At 43.4% G+C, this 21755-nt stretch overlaps 1 protein-coding gene across 7 annotated transcripts in view; it reads left to right on the top strand.

The window, feature by feature from the left end:
• The window catches only part of CTNNA3 (catenin alpha 3), a 941808-nt gene that overhangs the window by 15565 nt on the left and 904488 nt on the right, over positions 1-21755 (top strand). For all 7 annotated transcript variants that reach the window (XR_007775063.1, XR_007775060.1, XR_007775061.1 and 4 more), the window contains exon 3: positions 6423-6615. Coding sequence is in view for 2 of the 7 variants with exons in the window: in XM_050958306.1 (XP_050814263.1) it covers positions 6423-6615 (193 nt within the window). In the remaining 5 variants the exon portion in view is untranslated. The remainder of the gene's footprint in view (positions 1-6422; positions 6616-21755) is intronic.

Raw genomic sequence — 21755 nt, 5'->3', positions numbered from 1 at the left:
GACGTGGCATGCAGGGTCACACTCCTCCCAGATTTGCTGCTTGGCTTGTACTGAGCATGTTCAGTAATACTGATGAAGTTGGCTGTCCTCACTCTCCCCCGCCCCCATATCTGTGCTTGGCAACGTAAAGGGGGGAGACACTTAGTTTTATGCAGAGTTGCATTTTTTTTACTTCTATTTATTGTATAATCTATAAAACGTAGGCCACTCTGCTAGATGCAGTCTGTGAAAGTGGTCCAGTCTAGATCATATCTGCACCTTTGTGTCTTTATAGGTAAAAGCTCAGTTGATGAGCGTTGCATTTTTTGCCTAATTCACAAGCACTATAAAGTCTGACTCTACTGTCAGATTGAATAGGCTGATGGCCTACAAGAAATGTTTTGTATTGGTTTTTAGGTTCTAAAGGTTGCTGAATCATAAAGCTGGGATACACTCTCAGTGACATGCCATTTGTGAACTCGCCAGGTAGGCTTCATAATAAATAACTTTGTTAAATAATACATGTAGCACCAAAGGAAACATTGATTTCAGGTAGTTGCTGACCTAAATGGTACTCTTATTATTTTGCTTATAGGCATGTGAGGATAGTGGGTGTACAATCCACTTAAAAACCCTGAACTCTGGGGTTTGGAAAGTATGTTTGCCAAATTCCTCTATTCTCTCCGTCCCCCCCTCCCGCTTTTTTTTCTGCAGCCTTCCGTTAAAGAGATCCCATCAACTTGTAAACTGTCTTCATCTGAAAGTGTTGTACCTATTATTGTTTCAAGATTTGTTGTATTTACGATTACTGTAACTGCAGGAGTTTAATGGAAAACTCTCCTTTCAGTTTGTTCATTGTGTTCATATGACAACATTAGGTGAATAGCCAGTTTCATTGTTTTGTTGAAGCTCAGTTGAGTTTTCTCTCTTGTCCATTTATGTGAAGGCACCTGTCCCGCTGGGCCTGAGAAAGACCATACCCATAGCACCCCCTAGGAGAATGCGCACCAGACAGAGAACAGCAGTCTCACTACAACTAAAGAGGCAGCTGATTGGGGATATGCATGGAGGGAAAAAGAATAGATGTGCAGGGGACAGGGAAGGGTCAAGTGTATTTGGTGTCGTGGTTCTCAGGCCTGCTTATTCTTTTACTAAAAAGACACTTGGACCATTCTCCTCTGGTATATCAACTCTGAAGACATGAAATCAGCATCATAGTTATCAGCTCCCTTTGGCACACATGCTCTGCGCAGTTTGCACACCAGACACCTGCTTGGGATAAAAATAAAGCATACTTACTATTTCATCTTTGATATTTTTATTAAAGGGAAGCACAAGTTACACAGAAAATAAACACAAAGATGCAACATCAGGCTTTACGTTTTCATATTTCTAGTAAGATTCATTTGTTGTCTTTCTCAGTATACCCCCTAGCTATAGGAGGCATTCAGCTTTCGCAGACAGCCTACCACTTTGAGACTGTCCTCCAAGTTCTGGATAAAAACTTCCGTTCCAAGCCTGCTTTTAAAAGACTTATTTTTTTTCTCTTTGTCCATGGTGACTTGTGGTTAATCAAAGTGGAAAATCCCCCACAACTTGGAAGCTGGGATCTTCTTTTCAATTTCAGATTATCTGGGTGTCTTTCCATTAATGTATCTTTCTGGGTTGGACAATGGGAATAGTTACTTGAAATCAGTTTGATATGAACAACTAGCTTGGTAGATGCCCCTTCCTGCTTGATTGCTCACTACCTTGCTGTGAGGTGTAGCTGAAGTTGCAGCACAGATTGAGCACAGTTTTCTAAATACACAAAATGTAAAATGACAATCTGTATACATATGTCATAATGGCCAAGTTCAGAGCATTACAAGCTTTCACAAAAGACCTCACTTAATATATTTTATAGTACAATAACATTGTATGCAGTCTGTTGGTTTAACTGCTTTTTGGGGTGTGTTAAATCTTCTGTTATCCCTTTGGGGTGTCTGGCCTCTGATTGTCACAACACATTTGTAGCTTAGGGTTCTTCCTTTTGGATAGAAGGGCCAATGGAAGTCTATTAGTAATAGGGGAGTTGTCTTTAGTTCTGTGTAGAATAAGTGCACTCTAAGGGCAGGTCTACACTTAAAACACTGCATTGACACAGTTCGCACTGATGCCGCTACAGTGCTTTAATGGAGACACTCTATGCTGACAGGAGAACTCTTCCCTTGGCGTAGTTAATCCACCTCCACGAGAGGCAGTAGATATGTCAGTGAGAGAAGCTCTCCTGCTGACAAAATGCAGTCTAAGACCCATGCTTAGGTCAGTATAACTACATCGCACGCACGAGGTGTGGATTTTTCATACCCTTGAGCAACGTGGTTTTGCTGAAGTAAATATTAACTATTTATATGGGCAGTACTTCTTTGTTTTCTCCAGACATCTGAATTACAGAAAGGACTGTTAGTGTTTGAAAGTATAGGTAAGCTGTATGGCCCTTGCCACTAGGCAGCTCAAAACAAATGCTTTATTCTTTCGAACAGTGAGAGGCTCCCCAGTTCCAACTGGCCCATTCTGCAGGTGCAGTTTGATATGTTGATTTGGCTTCTGAGGCCCATATTAACCTATTCAGAGCCTGTGCTGGGTACACACAGACCCTTAAATCAAGATAGCCCAGCCTCTGGCCTAACCCAGAAGCTTTTAGATGAAATCTGGAAATGAAAAGCAAAGACAATTTGCTTGACATTTGCAGCTTGGAGGTACATAGTGTGAGAATCTCAGGAATGAAGTTTGAATCTGTAGTATAATTCTTTCTCCAGATATACCGAATACTGTCTGTAAATCAAGGTTTTCACTGAGTGTTGGAAAACATGCTTGGTGTACATTGCCACTGATGTGACAATGTTTAATTAACTGGGAGCTATGATTGAGCATGGACTGGATAAATAGGATCATATTTTATCTAACAGCATGTGCTATTATGCTAGCATTTTGTCTGGATACTGTACCCTTCCACTGCTAGCTGTATTAATGATGTAGCAAAAGGAGCAAACCTAGTATGATGCCACTGCACAGTTCAGTTATCCCTGTGCAAGTTGCATCCCTCATTCAGCATCTTCATTACACATCTTTCAATATTATTTTTATATTTCCTAACCTATGTGAGCCAAGAACTGTTTATCAAATTGTGATGGATATTTTAGATCAGAGTCTGCCTCAAAGAAATAATATTGAGCCCATTTCTATGGAAATGAATGCATTATGTTTTATCTTCTGATGTTCCTGGCAGAGATCCTGAAGATGCAGGGTCCTGCAGGTATAAGCTTTCATCTACTGGAATGAGTATCGTATTTTTATTGTTTGTTTTTTATTTCTGTTTGACTCTTTTTTAATTGTATAGAACACAATAAACAACTATCACATGTGTGTAAAGGTACATTACACACATCTGAATGCAGTGAAAATTAAAATAAACAAAATGTACTAGTAATAAATTTCTGAGAATGGCAAGTAACCATATTTTTTTAAATCCATCCTGCTTTTTATTTAGGTGAAATGGTGTTTTCTGTCAGGACTTAAATCATTCAGGCTTGCATGCTATTCTTTAACATTAAGTTTGCTGCCTTCCACATTGGAAATATCAGCCTATAAACTGTGAAACTGGCTCTTAACAAAATACGGTCCTTGTGGCTGTATATTGAATCGCCTGAAAATAACATTCTAGGATTTCTAAAGTAAGTTATTTAGACTGTTGCTTTCAGTGCATATTCCACCAGCTGGCTGGTTTATGTGAAGTAAATAATTTGGTTTCTTTCTATTGAAGTTTGAACTGAGGCTGTGCTCATCAATCAAAAGAAAACTCTTTTAAATAATCTAGACTTGAGGTATTTGCATGACATGTCACCTGCATGACTCTCCAAAAGTTGAGGTCAGGTGGCAGCTTGTCTTTGTTCTCTGTCCAAAAATTCCATATGAATGAGGCAGGGGTCAAGACTTCCTTGTTTCAAGGACTAGTTATGGAAATGCTTTCCTGAGAATCTGTTGAAGTCCCTCTATTAGGCACTGATCCAGCAGGGCACAAAATCATGTGAACTTCTGAATAAAAGCCTGTATACCACCAGATGAGGGTCTTGATCAGGATATGCAGTTGAAGGGAGACAGACATAAGAATGAATTTATGTGGCAGGCTGGAATTTTGTTAGCTTAACTCTGGGGAGGAGGTGCCTCTGCCCTACCTCCCCCAACTCTCTCTCTTGCTAGGCATTTAAGTGGGTCAGTAAAATGGGTCATAGGACTCCTACCATATAACCCATAACTGTGAGTAGACCCTTCCTGGCCTATCTCTAGGGGCTGGTCCAGACTAGGGGGGGGAAATCGATCTTAGATACACAACTTCAGCTACGTGAATAACGTAGCTGAAGTCGAATATCTAAGATTGGATTACTCACCCGTCCAGACGGCGCGGGATTGATGTTCGCGGCTCTCCATGTCGATTCCGGAACTCCGTTGGGGTTGATGGAGTTCCGGAATCGATATAAGGGCGCTCGGGGATCGATATATCGCGTCTAGATTAGACACGATATATCGATCCCCGAGCAATCGATTTTAACCCGCCGATACGGCGGGTAGTCTGGACGTGGCCTAGGATTCAGTTAGTTCATCTGAATAGTTTCATTCTCCTCCCTACTTGGGGAACAAAGCATGCCACAGGTCTGCAAAGATGTCAGGACTCCCTTTCTCCCATAGGCATAAGGCCCACTAGTGAAACACCAAATCTGTCTTTACCTCTGAGCATGGCCTTTATCCACACTGAACACTGACCTCAAGCTATGACAAGCTAAACAATACCACCAGTTACTGATAGTATTTTAAAGTCTTATTCCTTGTAACGGAGTTGTGCCTCATAGATTCTGCCGGGAAGATGACAAAACACTGTAGATCTCTGCTAGCTTGAACCTAAAGGGAAAAATTCCTTCCTGATCCCAAATAAGCAATCAAGCAGACATGCAACATCCTGAAAACACAGCTACTATACTGCAAAGGGAGGGAGAAAGGAGGAGGGTAGGGCATCCTCAATGGAAGTTCCATGGGTGCTGGAACAATTTGTATTGTGGAGGTGTGGAGAGCAATTGAACCAAACTGTAAACCCTGTATATGATGGAAACCACTTCAAGTCAGAGGTGAAACAGCACCTTCAGCACCCCTAGTTCCAGCATTTATGAATGGAACAAGAGGCTCCAAAGACCTGGAAAATTGTTTAAATTACTGAAGGAGGAGGAGCTAAGGGCCAATCAGCTTCCATCTACCCTTACCTGCCCAATCGGAGGCAGAGAACCTATAGAGAAGGAGGGGCCAGTACCTGCTTCCTGGACATGTCCTCTCCCTGCCCTGCATCTGCCTTCCACACAGCTGTCCAATCAAGTTTCCTCTCCAATGAGGCGGTTGAGTGGTGTTATCTTTATTATGCACCCTTTGACATACTGCCTTATATCAAACAGCAAGCACTATAGCTGCCTGAACTAGAGCTGAACTTGAATTTTAAACTATACTAAAGATCTGCTGGCACAGCATAACGAACTAGAAGAATTAAGAATTCAAAACATCATTACTGAAAATATCTTTTGATGTTTGTTAAATCGACAATACTTCCCTTTTAAAAAAAAACTCTTTAGAATGTACTATTAGTCTGACAGCCATTGCAATGCATCAGAAAATACTTTGTTAGAAAAATTTATGATGGAGTGTGGAGGTTGTGTTCAATAGATGCAGAATGTAGAGTGGGAAGCTACATAAAAATAGCTTGCTTATGCTTATTAAAATGCATGATTTCAAAACAGTTTAGATGATTATGCTCTAACCTAGATTCGAAACAAACATTATGCACATCTTAAATGATTTGCAAAAACATTGAATTATTTTGGGCTAAATCCTGTCCCTTCTGATTGTGCCCTACATTAGGGGAAAAGTTTGGAGAGATGGGTCTGCACCCATTGCATACTGTGGACGCTCTTTCTGTCCCTGCTTGAGAGATGGTAGGAGGAGTAGCCAAAAGGGATTGTGGGAGCAATGGAAGTGAAACTGAGAGTTATGCTTCCTGCTGTTACTGAGGATTTTGTAAATACTCTTTTAATTTTTATGTCATTAGACATTTTATACGAAACAGCATAAGAATTTTAGAGCAATGGTAATAAGATGGGTCAGAGTGGCAACAATGATATTCTATCAGCTTTGTTTTGAACCCTATGAAATGAAGGTAATATATCTGGGAGAATTTCAAAAGTCAGACACTGAGATAAAAAAAATTGTCCAGTCTGACAATATCTTGTTGGGTGTAGCTCTTTGTTTTTGAAGTATTTGCTCACTCCTAGGGCTGTTCATTATTTTGTTGTTAATTTTAAATAACTAAAGGCAATATTGGCTGCAGAATTTAAGACACTCATTTATTTATTTTTAAATTTTAGGTTACCACATTAGTGAATTGTCCACAAACTCCTTCTAATAAGAAAAAAGGATGTTCCAAAAGAGCCCGTGTCCTCTTAGCTTCTGTGGAAAAAGCCACTTGGAATCTATTGGACAAAGGAGAGAAAATTGCTAAGGAAGCCATTGTATTTAAGGAGGAACTTAATGCAGCACTTAATGATGTTCGTAAAGAAAGTAAGTACAGTACCCACTGAATAAACCAGGTGCTTTAAGAAATTCAGTTATACATATAATTTTTGTTAGTGTGTCTATCTCTAAAATGCAAATTGCCGTTCCCATTTACTGAAGTTTGTTCTTTAAAATACAAAGTATATCATTGTGGAGAAATTATGTCCTTGGTTCTTTGGTTTTGTCTCTCTGAGATTAGTTTAGCACTCACCAGGCTGAAGATTATCCAGTAGATGTTATGTGTAGATACTGCACAATTGAAGATGTCAGTTTAAAAAAAAAGAGGGGAAGTTTTCTACAAATTCTGTACTTAAAAACATGTTATATAATAGTGATTCTGTAGTCTTAATGTGATGCCATTAGTCTTTAATACGCTTAGACTCATAGAATTTAAGGTCAGAAGGGACCATTGTGATCCTCTAGTCTGACCTCCTGCATGTTGCAGGCCTCACCCACTCTTGAAATAGATTCCTAACTTCTGGCTGAGTTACTGAAGTCCTCAAATAATGATTTAAAGATTTCAAGTTACAGAGAATTCACCATTTACACTAATTTAAACCTGCAAGTGACCTTTGTCCCATGCTGCAGAGGAAAGCAAAACTACCCCAGGGTCTCTGACATGTTTGGGGTTGGCAATCAGTTAGACCCTGAGCATGTGGGAAAGACCTACCAGGTAGATACCACAGAGAATTATTTTCCAGGTAACTCAGAGCCTTCCCCATCTAGTGTCCCATCTCTGGCCATTGGGGATTTTTGCTTCTGGCAGTCGCTGATGGGCCACATGCCATTGTAGGCAATCTCATCCATAATTTATCAAGCTGAGTCTTTAAGCCAGTTATACTTTTTTTTTTTAAATTTCCTCCCCTGCCACTGCTCTCCTTAGAAAGCTTTGTCAGAATTTCACTTATCTGATGGTTAGAAACCTTCACCTAGTTTCAAGGCTAAATTACATTTTATTTCCCCAAATACAGTAATATTGTCCTTTTATTTATTTATTTAGTTATTTTACCTCAGTCAATTTGGGGCCCTGGCGGTATTCCAGATGGGAGCAGAAATTGGTGTTAGCCAGGTATTTCTTTGATGCAGTTTTGTTTATTTACCAAAAATGTACAAAGTCCTGTGTCTCTGAATGAAAAGGAATCCAATAGCCAAGAAACAGATTATTTTGCTTGCAGCATCAAGGGCATATTTTTCAGCCTACACCGCTGACTCAAACCTCTCCGCAGGTTTCTTCCAGGGTTAACACCATGTGTTCAGCTGTCTGTCTGTCTGTTTCTGGCCTATTCTGCACCTAGTATATTAGGTTGGTATTCATGCCCCTGAGCAATACAGTTAAATCAACATAACCCCGGATGTAGACAGTGCTAGGTTGATGGGAGGATTCTCTGTTGCTGTAAGTGGTGTCTTCTTTGAAGGGCTACAGAGGCACAGCTGTGCTACGGTAGTGGTTTTATGTGTGGGCATACCCTCAGGCCTGGTCTACACTACAGGATTAGGTCAAATTTAGCTGTGTTAGGTCGATTTAAAAATGACTGCATCCACACAACCAACCCCATTCCATCAACCTAAAGGGCTCTTAAAATCAACGTCTGTACTTCTCCCCGGCGAGGGGAGTAGCGCTAAAATCGACTTTCCTGGGTCAGATTTGGAGTAGCGGGGACCCAAATTGATGGTATTGTCCTCCGGGAGCTATCCTAGAGTGCTCCATTGTGACTGCTCTGGACAGCCCTTTGAACTCTGATGCACTAGCCAGGTACACATGAAAATCCCCAGGAACTTTTAAATTTCATTTCCTGTTTGGTCAGCATGGTGGAAGCAGTGGCGTAGCCAGGTTCTAAGAGCAGGGGAAGCAAACATAAAAAAGGTGCCCCCCCTCGGCTCCTCCTCTGGCCACGCCCCCCCCTTGGCTCCTCCTCTGGCCTCGCCACCCCTTGGCTTCTCCTCCGGTCACTCCGCACCCGCTTTTTTGGCTGGCTTCTCTGGCCGTGCCCTCCCCCTCCGCCCTCATGGGGTCCACTCTGCGCTGGCTGCTACGGTGCCGAGCCCTGCAAGCACCCTGACACCCCCACATGCCCCAGGCCGGGCCGAGCTGTGGTGGGGTCCGTGTCCCTTTAAGAGCAGGGCTGGGCTGAGCCGAGCCGGCGTGGGGTGGCTCTGCTCCCTGCTGCAGGCTGATGCTGGAGCCTGGGCTGAGAGCCAGGCTCGTATCCTGCACCAGCTCCGGGCGGCGCTTTGCTGCAGCTCCCCTTGTCCTCTCAGGCTGGGCCTCCTCCTGCACCTGCACCTGCACCTGCACCTGCACGTTAGGGGCGGGTTGCATGAGGGCAGGACTCAGTGGGGCCGAGGACTGAACAGGCCCAGCAGGGTGGTGTGGGGGCTGCTGGAGGGAGAAGCTGGGGAAGGGGTGGCACGGCCTCAACGCCCTGGGGCTGCCTGCCCCGCGGAGTAGGCAGAGGGGCGTAAGCCGCACCAGGACCCCAGTCCTCTGGGGGAGGGGCTCTGAGGCCAGCCCAGGGAGGCAGGAGCAGCCCCGGGGGTGCCGGGCCCGTGCAGGGCAGAGCCCTGGGAGAGCCCCAGCCCCACAGCAGGCAGTGCTGCATAGGAGGAGCCCACGCCCTGTGGCGGGCAAGGGGAGCCCCTACAAACCCAATGAGTTTGCCCAATGCTTCCCTGCTCTGCCTTGCACTGTGTCAGGGGAGCCAGTCCCCAAGCAGCAGAAGAAGACAGGGTATGTGCGTGGCTTTCCCAAGAAACACGCTGCGCTGCTAACCGCTTCCAGCGCAGCAGGGCTGGGGCTTGGGGCAAACAGCCTCAGAGCCTGGCTTGGGGGGCTTTACTTGCAGCTGGAAGACCAAACACTGCTGCAGAAGAGCCTGTGTGCGGGGCAACGCGCTGGAGGCGACCATGCCCAGCAGCGCTGGTGTGTGGGAAGATGGAGGAGCCTAGGCTAGGCCGCGCAAAGGCAGGCACCACCCCCCAGTAGCATGCGGAGCTGGAGCTGACCCAGGAATTGCTAGAGCCACTGCTTTCTGCTTTCTGTGCCTGGCGCTGCCCCACCCCACTGCAGAGACCAGCCCCTGCCCCGCCCTTACCTGCAGGAGTTAAGCTAAGGCGCTGCTTTTGGAAAATGTCCTGAGGGGAAGCAGCTGCTTCTGCTGCACCCCACTAGCTACGCTACTGGGCACTGGTGACCATGCAGTCCCCCCAGAATCTCAAATGAACTCCAATATGGACCGAAAGGGAGACATTGGATCTGATTGCTGTATGGGGAGAAGCATTTGTGCAGGCCGAACTCCAATCAAAAAGAAGAAATGCAAATATATTTGCCAAAATTTCACAGGACATGTTGGACAGAGGCTACACCAGGGGCACACAGCAGTGCTGTGTGAAAGTTAAGGAGCTCAGGGAAGCCTACCAAAAGACAAAGGAGGCTCCGGGTCAGAGACCTATACATGCCGCTTCTATGACCAACTGCATGCCATTCTAGGGGGGACCCTACCACTATCCCACCACTGTCTGTGGACACTTGCAAGGGGTGAGTCTCACGCAACAGGGAGGAGGATTTTGTGGATGAGGAAGAGGAGGAGGAGGAGGAGGAGAAGAATGCGCAGCAGGCAAGCAGTGAATCCATTCTCCCCAGCAGCCAGGAACTTTTCTTCACCCTGGAGCCAATACCCTCCCAAGGCGGGATCCCTGATCCTGAAGCCAGAGAAGGTACCTCTGGTGAGTGCACATTTGTAACTACAGTACAGGATTTAAAAGCAATAGTGATGGTTGATTTGCCCTGAAGACTTGGGATGCGTTCACAGCCTGTACAGCTACTGGAAAGTTCTGTTCACATATCTGGGGATGGAGTGGGAATTTTCCAGGGACATCTCCATGAAGCTCTCCTGGAGGTACTCTGAAAGCCTTTGCAGAAGGTTTCTGGGGAGGGCTGTCTTATTTCATCCTTCTTGGTAGGACACTTTACCACGCTAAGCCAGTAGCAAGTATTCTGGAATCATTGCAGCACAAAGCATGGCAGTGAATGGTCCTGGGTTTTGGTCACATTCAAGCAACATTCAGTCTATATCTTTCTGTGTTAGCCTCAGTAGAGTGATATTGTTCATGGTGACCTGGCTGAAATAAGGGAATTTTTGTAAGGGAACAGTAAAAGGACCCTGTTCATTCTGGGCTATTTGTGCTTGGCTAAAAGGGATCATCCCAGAGAATAGCCACAAGGCAGGGGGGAGGGTGAAGGGATCTTCCCAGAGGATAGCCATGTGGTGGGGTGAGGGTAGGTGTGTGCTGCGCATCCACCCAAAAATGCAGCCCCTCCTTTTAAATGTGAAACCCAACCCATTGCTAGCTCTGGGAAAGGAGGGTGCTGCAGTTTGAAAAAATTCCCACATGTCATGAAGGTGTTAGAAGCCAAACCCTCGTACCCTTTGGCTTACCATGGCTGCCTGGAAACCAAATTCTGTTGCCCAGCCATGTGTGATGTGTCACCATACCAGCAGGGGCTCAATATAAAAGGCAAAATGTGACCTTCTACCTCAAACACATGTGCTGTCTGCTGTGAATTGCTTGATTCGCTGTGAAAGAGTCTCCCTTTTGTTCTCAGAAATGTATCATCTTAAATTTTACTCTCCCTTTTTATCTCCCCCCAGGTGCAAATGTTTCCCCATACACTCCCCATATCATCTCCATCCCTGAGCTTATCGCAGATTAGAAGGTGAAAAAAAACACACTCGCGATGACATGTTTACTGAACTCATGCAGTCCCCCCGCACTGATAGGGCATAGCTTAATGCATGGAAGCATTCAGTGGCAGAGTCCAGGAAAGAATTAAGTGAGCGCGAAGAGCAGAGGCAGGATGCAATACTGAGGCTAATGGGGGAGCAAATGGACATGATGAAGCATCTGTTGGAGCTGCAGGAAAGCCAACAAGAGCACAGATCCCCGCTGAATCCACTGTATAACCACCTGCTCTCCTCCTCAAGTTCCATATCTGCCTCACCCAGATGCCCAAGAATGCAGATGGGGAGGCTCCGGGCACCCAGCCACTCCACTCTGAGGATGGCCCAAGCAGCAGAAGGCGGTAATTCAAACAGTTTGATTTTTAGTGTGGCTACAATAAAAAATATGGCCTTGTCCTTCCCTCTTCCCCCACCCCACCTGGGCTGCCTAGTCGATTATCTCATTTTTAAAACATTAATAAAGAAAGAATGCATGGTTTCAAAACAATAGTTACTTTATTTTGAAGGGGGGAGGGTGGTTGGCTTACAGGGAATTAAAATCAACAAAGGGGGCGGGTTTGCATCAAGGAGGAACACACACAACAGTCACACTGAAGCCTGGCCAGTCATGAAACTGGCTTTCAAAGCCTCTCTGATGTGCAGCGCGCCTTGCTGTGCTCTTCTAATTGCCCTGGTGTCTGACTGCTCAGAATCGAACACCAGGCAATTTGCCTCAACCTCCCACCTTGCCCTAAACGTCTCCTCCTTGCTCTCACAAATATTATGGAGCACACAGCAAGCAGCAATATCAATAGGAATATTGGTTTTGCCGAGGTCTAACTGAGTCAGTAAACTGTGCAAGCGAGCATTTAAGCATCCAAAGGCACATTCTAGCACCATTCTGCACTTGCTCAGCCTATAGTTCAACTGCTCCTTACTACTGTCGAGGCTGCCTGTATAAGGATTCATGAGCCATGGGAGCAAGGGGTCCCCAAGGATAACTATAGGCATTTCAACATCCCCAACAGTAATTTTCTGGTCTGGGAAATAAGTCCCTTCTTGCAGCTGCTCGAACATCTCGGAGTTCCTAAATATGCAAGTGTCATGCACCTTTCCCCACCATCCCATGCTGATGTTGGTGAAACGTCCCTTGTAATCCACCACTGCTTTTAGCACCATTGAGAAGTACCCCTTGCGGTTTATGTACTGGTTGGCAAGGTGGTCCAGTGCCAAGATGGGGATATGCGTTCTGTCTGTCGCCTCACCACAGTTAGGGAACCCCATTGCAGCAAAGCCATCCAGTATGACCTGCACATTTCCCAGAGTCACTACCTTTGATAACAGAATGTTAATGATTGCATTGGCTACTTGGATCACAGCAATCCCCACAGTAGACTTGCCCCCACTAAATTGATTCCTGACTGACCGGTAGCAGTCAGGCGTTGCAAGCTTCCACAGGACTATTGCCACTCGCTTCTTAACTGTCAGGGCAGCTCTCATCTTGGTATTCCTGCTCTTCAGGGTCGGGGAAAGCAACTCACAGAGTTCCAGGAAAGTGAACTTACGTATGCAAAAGTTTCGCAGCCACTGTGAATCATCCCATACTGCAACACTATGTGATCCCACCAGTCTGTGCTTGTTTGCCTGGCCCAGAATCAGTGTTCCACTGTATCAGCCAGCCCCAGTGCCACCATGATGTCCCAATTGCCACAGCCCGTGCTTTCAGGAATGTCTGTGTCCATGTCCTCATCAAAATCCTCCTCATGCTGGCGTCTCTTAGCCGGGTTCTGCATATACTCCAGAATAATGCGTGAGGTGTTTACAATGCTCACAACAGCAGCAGCGATGGTGAGCTGAGTGGGCTCCATGCATGCCGTGGTGTGGTGTCTGCACAGGTAACTCAGGAAAAAAGGCGCAAAATGATTGTCTGCCATTGCTTTCACGGAGGAAGAGGTGACTGATGACATGTACCCAAAACCACCTGCGACAATGTTTTTGCCCCATCAGGCATTGGGAGCTTAACCCAGAATTCCAGTGGGCAGTGGAGACTGCGGGAACTGTGGGATAGCTCCCCACAGTGCACTGCTCTGGAAGTCAATGCTTGCCACGGTAGTGAGGACGCACTCCACCGACTTAATGTGCCTAGTGCGGATATATGCAATCGACTGTATACAATTGATTTCTACACCCACGCACAACAATACTCAGCAAAAGCTTCTGGGCAGATTCTCATACTCCTTTTTGTTTTAGGTAGGGGCTTATTAGTTACATTAACTGAAGAGTGAGTTCACACCTATCAGTAAGGTTTTAACTGAACCCATAACAAGGTTTTACCCAACTGACACCATTCATTAATTTTGTTGGCTGGGATTTTCAAAGGCACAGAGGGAATTGTGTGCCTAACAGCCATTGTGCCTTGGAAAATCTCCTCTGTTATTTTAACAGTTATACAACAAAACAATACAAAACAACAAAACAATACTTGTTTAACCAATGTCGCCTCTGTGAAAGTCATGCATATTTCCCCTGTGTAGAATCCATCTATGCAAATCTCTCAGGAAGCAGTTGCACCTTTTTTTTTTGAGGGATCTGGTTCCTGTATTTGCTGTGATGTCAGCCTCATTTCCCCTCATTATATTTCTTGGTTATGTAATTAATTGAAATGAACATGTGATCTTACAGCTTACTTAAAATAAAGTAAAAGATGGTCATGTTTTGATCAGACTGAATCTGGTTAAATTGACAAAGATGAGTGTGAGGAACCAATTTCTCATTATCTTATTTGGAGGAAAATAATTATATAGCTCACTCTGATGTGTGTGTACTCTTTCCTCTTGCAGCTAAAGAATGAGGATGTTTGTTTGGTGGGTTTGGGGTGGAAGGACTTCCCAGTCCCTTTCATGAACCAGTACAGAAAGGCCTGACCAGTCAAACATTCCCTGAAAAGTTCAGGACTGGGAAGGGGGCTCTCACTGCAGTCTTCTTCCTATTGGCTTTTCTGAGATTTAGGATTCTGGGTTTTTTTTCTTCCTACCTGCTGAGGCTAGAGGAAGAGGTGTTAGGGGAAAATTATGGATTTAAGTGGAACCCATACAAAAATTGTCAGGTTTGCATAGTTTCTGACATAAAACCAACTAAACCTTGACTGTTTCAGCTGACGTGTTTTTTAGTTTTTGCATTCACGTGCACTGAACCTCATGTCAATTCACTGAGTTTAGCACCTCTCTAGTCACGTACATCTGATTTTGTGTAATATTTAGGGTTGCTCACATTTAATTGGAAAATGGGTTATTTTTATGGTAAACAGATGAACAGAGTTCACTGAGGTCTGCATACTCAGACATTAGTTTTAGGTTACATCATGGAGTGAGACCAAGGAGAGTGATGCCGGGGACTCATAGCAATCAGGAGTCAACCATAACACTGAACATATACATAAGACCAGACCAATATACTCTCAGTGCAGTAGAGTTTTAACTCCCTAACGGGTCATGTATGTCCCACAAATGTGAAAAAAAGATGGGTCAAATTCTATTCACTTGCGGAGGGGCAACCTAGTGATGTTATAGTGTAAATAAAAGTAGTTTTTGGCACATTTTTAAAAAGTAATTTGGAAGTCAGACAATGACAGCATTGACCTCTTTAGAGAAAAATAAAAAGTTGTCATACAAGCTAATATTCTGTCCTTTGCTATATACTGAATAAAATTCTTCTGTGGGTTATATCCCAGATAACCCCCCACTAAATTCTGTAAGGTTGTATAGAATATAAGTCATGGCAGAATTTGGTCCATTATCTATTGCAGCAGTTCTCTAGATCTACAGCATTTTTTGTTGTTGTTAGTGTGCATCAATTTCTTAAAAGCCACTTTGATACCAACATCTCTCAATTTCAGTTAGCTCTTCTGCTAATTTGCATATTTAATTTTTAGAGAACATTTCATAAGCTATTCTATTCCACTTTACATATTTTTCAAATATATGTTAAAGGTAATTTATGTAGTTATTGAACTTATGATTTAAACAGTCCTGTAGACAGACATAATTCCCAAACGTATCAGTGGCACACCATGCTTTTTGCGATAGCCATACAGTTGGCAATTTACAAACAAGCTTTATAAAAGCAGAAAGAAATAGGTCTAATTAAAACATTCTTATACCCTAAGCCATTCCCCTCCAGGATATGTCTACACTGCAGTTCAATGTGTGACTGTGGCATCAGTAGACATACCTATGTTAGCTTCACCCAATGCTATTATGGCTAAAAATAGCAGTGTAGAAGTGGTGGCATGAGCTTCAGAACAGGCTGTGCAGATATTCTGAGAACGCTAAGTACATATGCACCTTGTAAGCCTTGCCAAAACCTGGGCTGCTGCATCTACACTGCTATTTTTAGTCATGCTAGCATGGGTGAAGCTAGAGTAGGTATGTCTACCTGTTCTGCAATCACACCTCAGACTGCAGTGTGGACATACCCTGAGTGTGTTAAGATTCAAGCTTTGGGATACTTTACCCTCTGGAATAACAGACTTCTATCCCCAAAAAGTCATCTTTGACCTTTTGTGAGGAGCCATTGATAAACTGAATAGCATGCAGTTACAGCAAGCTGGGCTGTAATTCAGAGGAGCTCATAAACACCCTAGTGAAATCCTGACATGTTGAAATTAAGGGGCGTTTTGCCATTGATTTCAACAAAGCCAAGGTTTCACCCATTGGGTTCATTGGGACTGAAGCACCGCTTATAGCTCAGCATACACATAAGTGTTTTGTCTTTGAATAGGGATGCTTTCCTGAATCAGGGCCTAAGTCTTTTAGATGAAAACTTAAAAATCAGTCTTATCTGCTCTTTGTGAACATGAAAGGCTAGGAATAGGGGTTTTGCCTGTTATACTTGGCCAATACTTTTCAAGCCTCCACTGCTATGCAGAGTAGTAGTCACTGGTTACTTCTACTCAAGGAATGGCTGCATTTTAGAACTTGTGCGGAATGTTTGTGGTTTCTGAATTTTTGGCATGAAAAGATGAATGTCAAATATTATTAACTGTCACACATGCTCAGCTGAGTCCTTTTTAAAAAAAAATCACTCATTATGGAGTAGTCTTAAAATTTTAGACCATCAATTCCAGTCATGTAACACAAGATAAGAAAACATAGTTTTATTGACTTTTATACATAGATAATATAGAAATATTTCAGACTTTGAAATTATTTATTGACTCTGAGCCAAGACCAGAGATGACTACAAAAATAAATACATAAAGTAGATTGCCTACAGCTCATACATTTTAAAAGAATGTTAATTCAGTGGTATCTCTTATCATTATACAGTGACAAATTAAGTGTTCACAGGCAATTTTCCTTCAAGGATTTGTTAAGCTGTTCAAGTTAATATTAAGGAGCTAAACTACAGTACAATACATGCTAGTTTGCTAACACTGCAAACATTTGTAGTTCTTTGCAGCTGTATATTGGGTTTAACTTGTGGTATGCCACCTAGATCATAACTTCATTGCCTATTACTCATGTCACATTCTGCTGTTGTTAGAGGTCTTATGTTATTTACTTTAGTGTCTTTGGAAGGTGTACATCATAAATCCTGATAAGCTATGTATGTAGGTCAGCACACATCATGTATGTCACAGCATACAGTTTTTAATTTTCTCTGGGCATCATTTTTTATGGTGACAGCCAAGTAATTTATTTGTATGCCTTTTCATAAATTATAAGGTGTCTGCAACTAGCTTCAGTTTCTATGTGGTGATCATACTGGGATTTTAAAATTATCTGGATAACTTGGATTTGGACTGAGCTAATTTATCTGTCCCTTGGTTGCAGACCAACAACAAGAAGGTACAAATGTAGTCTCTCATCTGCTTGCATTTTGGCTGATGTCACTCAAGAAGGTTCTGTAAGTGCTGAGGAATTTGTGAATTATGACACATGAGTCTGACCCTGGTTTCTTTTGACTGGTGAAGACCAGCATAGAGGTGCTGAACTCACTTTTGGAGTCCTGCATATTATTACTTGAGAAAAAAAACTGACTTGTATACATTGAACTACTCCTCTTTTTTCTTTAACAAACATTTTAGATTGTAAGTATCAAACTACACTTTGCGTTTAAACTCGGTTTCAGCTGATATTTAATTATTTTTAAAATAGAACAACAATGTAGTTTATCACTAGGGATAATGACTCTTGTGGATATGTGATAATTTTTTTCCAAACAGAGCTGTTCAGGCTTAGCTAAAATGTTTGGTATTTCTTGCTATTACTTACAGGCTATATATGGTCTCAAAGACAACAGCTGTTGCCTACATTATTTCCATCTATTGCCATGTTGATGGCGCATGTGTTTAGCTGCTATCGTGTCACAAGTGGGTTCTTAGATAAGCTTTGTCATAAATAACATAATCGCTTAGAAATAACTATAGCATAGTTCTGTTACTGTTTGAAAAGAAATGAGAAAATCTGGATCTGACATTTTGAATTTTCCTATACAATGTGTCTTATCAAAGAAAATACACGAGGAAACAATTTCACTGTACTCAAAAACGATATTTCAAAGAAAGTACTCATTGCTGTAGGAAAAACTGGAGATGGTATCATAGAGAAATTTGCTCAAAGGAATGGGACAGTGGCTTATGATTTATTCCCCCACAAGCCCCCCAAAATAAGACAGAGCTCAGGCCCCCTGCTCCTGCAATGAGATCTGCACTAGTGGACCCTGAACTCATATGGACCCCCACTCAGGTCAGAATTCACAGAGCATAACTGTAGCTTAAAGCCATCTCTGTTCTTATCTCCTTTCCTACAGCCAAGGCCTGATCCAAAGTCGACAGGACTGTCAATGGAAAAAAAGATGCCAATGACTCTAGTGGACATTGGATCAGGCACTCCCATGCAGGTAAGGAAAGTAATGAAAAACTTGGCCCAGGAGGTGTCAGTGAGGTGTAAGTGACAGTTATGATTACACATTAGGCAACAGCAGTTTACAGAGTGGAGGTGGAGATTCCTAGTGTGAAAGATTTAAATAATTGCCATGCAACAGAACAAACAGGTGTCTGAATATGGCTGGAAAGCCTGAGTGGCAGCAGACATCTCATGTATACATCTTTTAACCTCTACATGTAGCTGCTGTGGGAAACTACATGGTATCAAATGCCAGTATTATGCAGGGGATCCCCATCTTTTTCCATTTGCACCATTTTCTAACTGGCTGAAACTGAAATGTGGGCAAATTGAACATGTTTGTGGGAAGCAAAAACACTTTGGAGATCTATCAACTAGTATCTTATCCTCCACTATAGGCCTCAGATTGTCACACCGTAGTGCAGCATAGGTGTATTGCTAGACACCTTGCTGCTATTGGACACAAAGAATGGGAAAAGTGAACATGCTTTCCTACATCCACAATTAGCCAGAAGACTGTATCAGATATGGAACTGCCCACAGTGATACCATTATGACCTCTAAGTTGGACTACCACACTTCACTATGCCTATATATGTAAAAATATAAAATAAAATAGCTTCAGTTAGTACAGATTGCAGCAATCCACCTACCTGAAAGACCAGCTGTAAAGAGTCCATCAATCTGGTGCTTTGCTCATTACACTGCCTTCTCAGGGAATACCAGGACAAATTCAAGGTCTGGGTGCTAATGTTCAAAGCCTTCCATGTAACTGGCCCCGCATACCTCAGCGGGCAACTTTCTCATTGAGACGATGAGGTCCCTTGACAACTATGTTCCTCAGGAACTGTAAAGTTGTCAACATCAAGTATGAAATTCATGAGTGGGTGACAGGACTTCCTTGGCAACTGGACCAAATGTTTGGAACGCCTTGTGGGTGGAGAGACGAATAACTACAAATTCACTGCCTTCAACTTCACTTCCCCACAGCTGTACCTAAAAATAGGATGTGACCAAAAAAATAAAAAGAGAGAGAGAGAGAGAGAGAAAGCAAAAGGGGTGTGTTATGGGGTGACTGGCCCTTAAGTGAGCGTTGATGCCATTACACCTGAACTTAATTTGATTGATAAAAGGAGGGCACCGGACCTTCATCATGGGTGGAAGGCCTTATAGAAAGCTGGGGAGCTCCTAAAAGAAGCAGTCTAGTAAACCTTCAAGGAACTAGCTTGAAAGTTAGGTAGACTGCAATCCAGGAAAAGAGTCCTGAGTATCCTTATTGCTCTAAAGGGAAGATGGATGAGGCTTATGTTTTGGTTCTGGGCAATTTAAGATACCAGAGGGAAGATGGACTGTGTTTTCCTGGAGAGACACTGTGTCTGTCCCACTGAGAGGATGGGAAAAAAACAGTTTTATAATTACTATGTGCTAATAAACTAGTCCTGAGAAGGGGATTATTATGTGACTCTAGCCCTGGTGGTATGTTAAAATGCCTGGGGAGAAAGGAAACAGAGGACAGGTGCTGCTGAGCTAACAAGGACCATAGGAGGTGCTGCAGAGCAGACCTATACATCTACAGGAAGACAGAGGAGAGAAGTAGTAGGAACAGATGGAGGAGATAGAGAAGGAAGTAGGTTAAAACAACTAAGAAAACCCCCTCTAGTTTTGACTGCCTTATCAGAAGGAGTATTAGATCACTGCCCTAATGTGATTTTTGGTTATCTCTTGGGAAGCACTCAGACATTGTTGTGCACTGTATAGGAACCCAGATAGACAGAGTGCTGCTTGCCATTGGCTAACAGCCAGCTAGTGGCATGCAGATCAGTCAGTTATCTGTGAACTGCAAAACATGGTAGACTCATGGTTGCTTTGTTTCCTGGGGTCTTTCCACGTTGCTTTTTTGACATCCTTACTCTAGGGTAGGGATTAGTAAGGGTGCTACTACTGCCCATGGCTGGACTGTGTTTTTACCACTAGTTATTCTGTTACTGACCCACCTAGTGTAAGTTCACACATACATTTACACACATCTTGGTATTGTCATCCTTGTCTCTGTGCTGGCAATCATTCTCATTGTTGGTGACAATTGGAAGCAGTGAGAAATAACAGCAAAGAGTCCTGTGGCACCTTATAGATTAACAGACGTTTTGGAGCATGAGCTTTCATGAGTGAATACCCACTTTGTCAGATGCATGTAGTGGAAATTTCCAGGGGCAGGTATATATATGCAGGCAAGCTAGAGATAATGAGGTAGTTCAATCAGGGAGGATGAGGCCCTGTTCTAGCAGTTGAGGTGTGAAAACCAAGGGAGGAGAAACTGGTTCTGTAATTGGCAAGCCATTCACAGTCTTTGTTTAATCCTGAGCTGATGGTGTCAAATTTGCAGATGAACTGAAACTCAGCAGTTTCTCTTTGAAGTCTGGTCCTGAAGTTGTTTTGCTGCAGGATGGCCACCTTAAGGTCTGCTATAGTGTGGCCAGGGAGGTTGAAGTGTTCTCCTACAGGTTTTTGTATATTGCCATTTCTAATATCTGATTTGTGTCCGTTTATCCTTTTCCGTAGTGACTGTCCAGTTTGGCCGATGTACATAGCAGAGAGGCATTGCTGGCATATGATGGCGTATATTACATTGGTGGACATGCAGGTGAATGAACCGGTGATGGTGTGGCTGATCTGGTTAGGTCCTGTGATGGTGTCGCTGGTGTAGATATGTGGGCAGAGTTGGCATCGAGGTTTGTTGCATGGATTGGTTCCTGAGCTAGAGTTACTATGGTGCAGTGTGCAGTTACTGGTGAGAATATGTTTCAGGTTGGCAGGTTGCCTGTGGGTGAGGACTGGCCTGCCACCCAAGGCCTGTGAAAGTGTGGAGTCATTGTCCAGGATGGGTTGTAGGTCCCTGATGATGCGTTGGAGAGGTTTTAGCTGGGGACTGTGTGTGATGGCCAGTAGAGTCCTGTTGGTTTCTTTCTTGGGTTTGTCTTGCAGTAGGAGGCTTCTGGGTACACGTCTGGCTCTGTTGATCTGTTTCCTTATTTCCTCATGCGAGTATTGTAGTTTTGAGAATGCTTGGTGGAGATTTTGTAGGTGTTGGTCTATGTCTGAGGGGTTAGAGCAGATGAGGTACAAGGCGACTGACTCCATAGTAAGACTGTTGTTGTGATCCAGGAGCTCATATTTGTTACTGGTTTGGTGAATTCTAATTATGGAACATACAGCTGGTTTGGGATGTCAGCCTTGCTTTTCGACAGTCTGCTCTGAGGTTGGCACTCAGTCGTGAACCATTCCAGACATTGTGACGTGGTATTGTCAGGGTCACAGTTTAGCTTCACCATCAAGTTGGATTCCTGTTGAGAAAATACTAGCATCATTCACTTTTTAAAGCTTGGCTGGAATCACTGCAATCATATTCTGTGTATTATAAGGAATTGTCTAGCTCTGACTCACACCGGAGTAGAGATTAAAAAAGACAAAACTCCTGGAAATGAATAAGGAATGAATTACGAACCTGGTTTTATACCATATT

Source organism: Gopherus flavomarginatus, chromosome 6 (genome assembly GCF_025201925.1).
Source record: "Gopherus flavomarginatus isolate rGopFla2 chromosome 6, rGopFla2.mat.asm, whole genome shotgun sequence".
NCBI classification, from domain to species: domain Eukaryota; kingdom Metazoa; phylum Chordata; order Testudines; family Testudinidae; genus Gopherus; species Gopherus flavomarginatus.
This window is presented reverse-complemented; position numbering and strand designations above follow the sequence as displayed.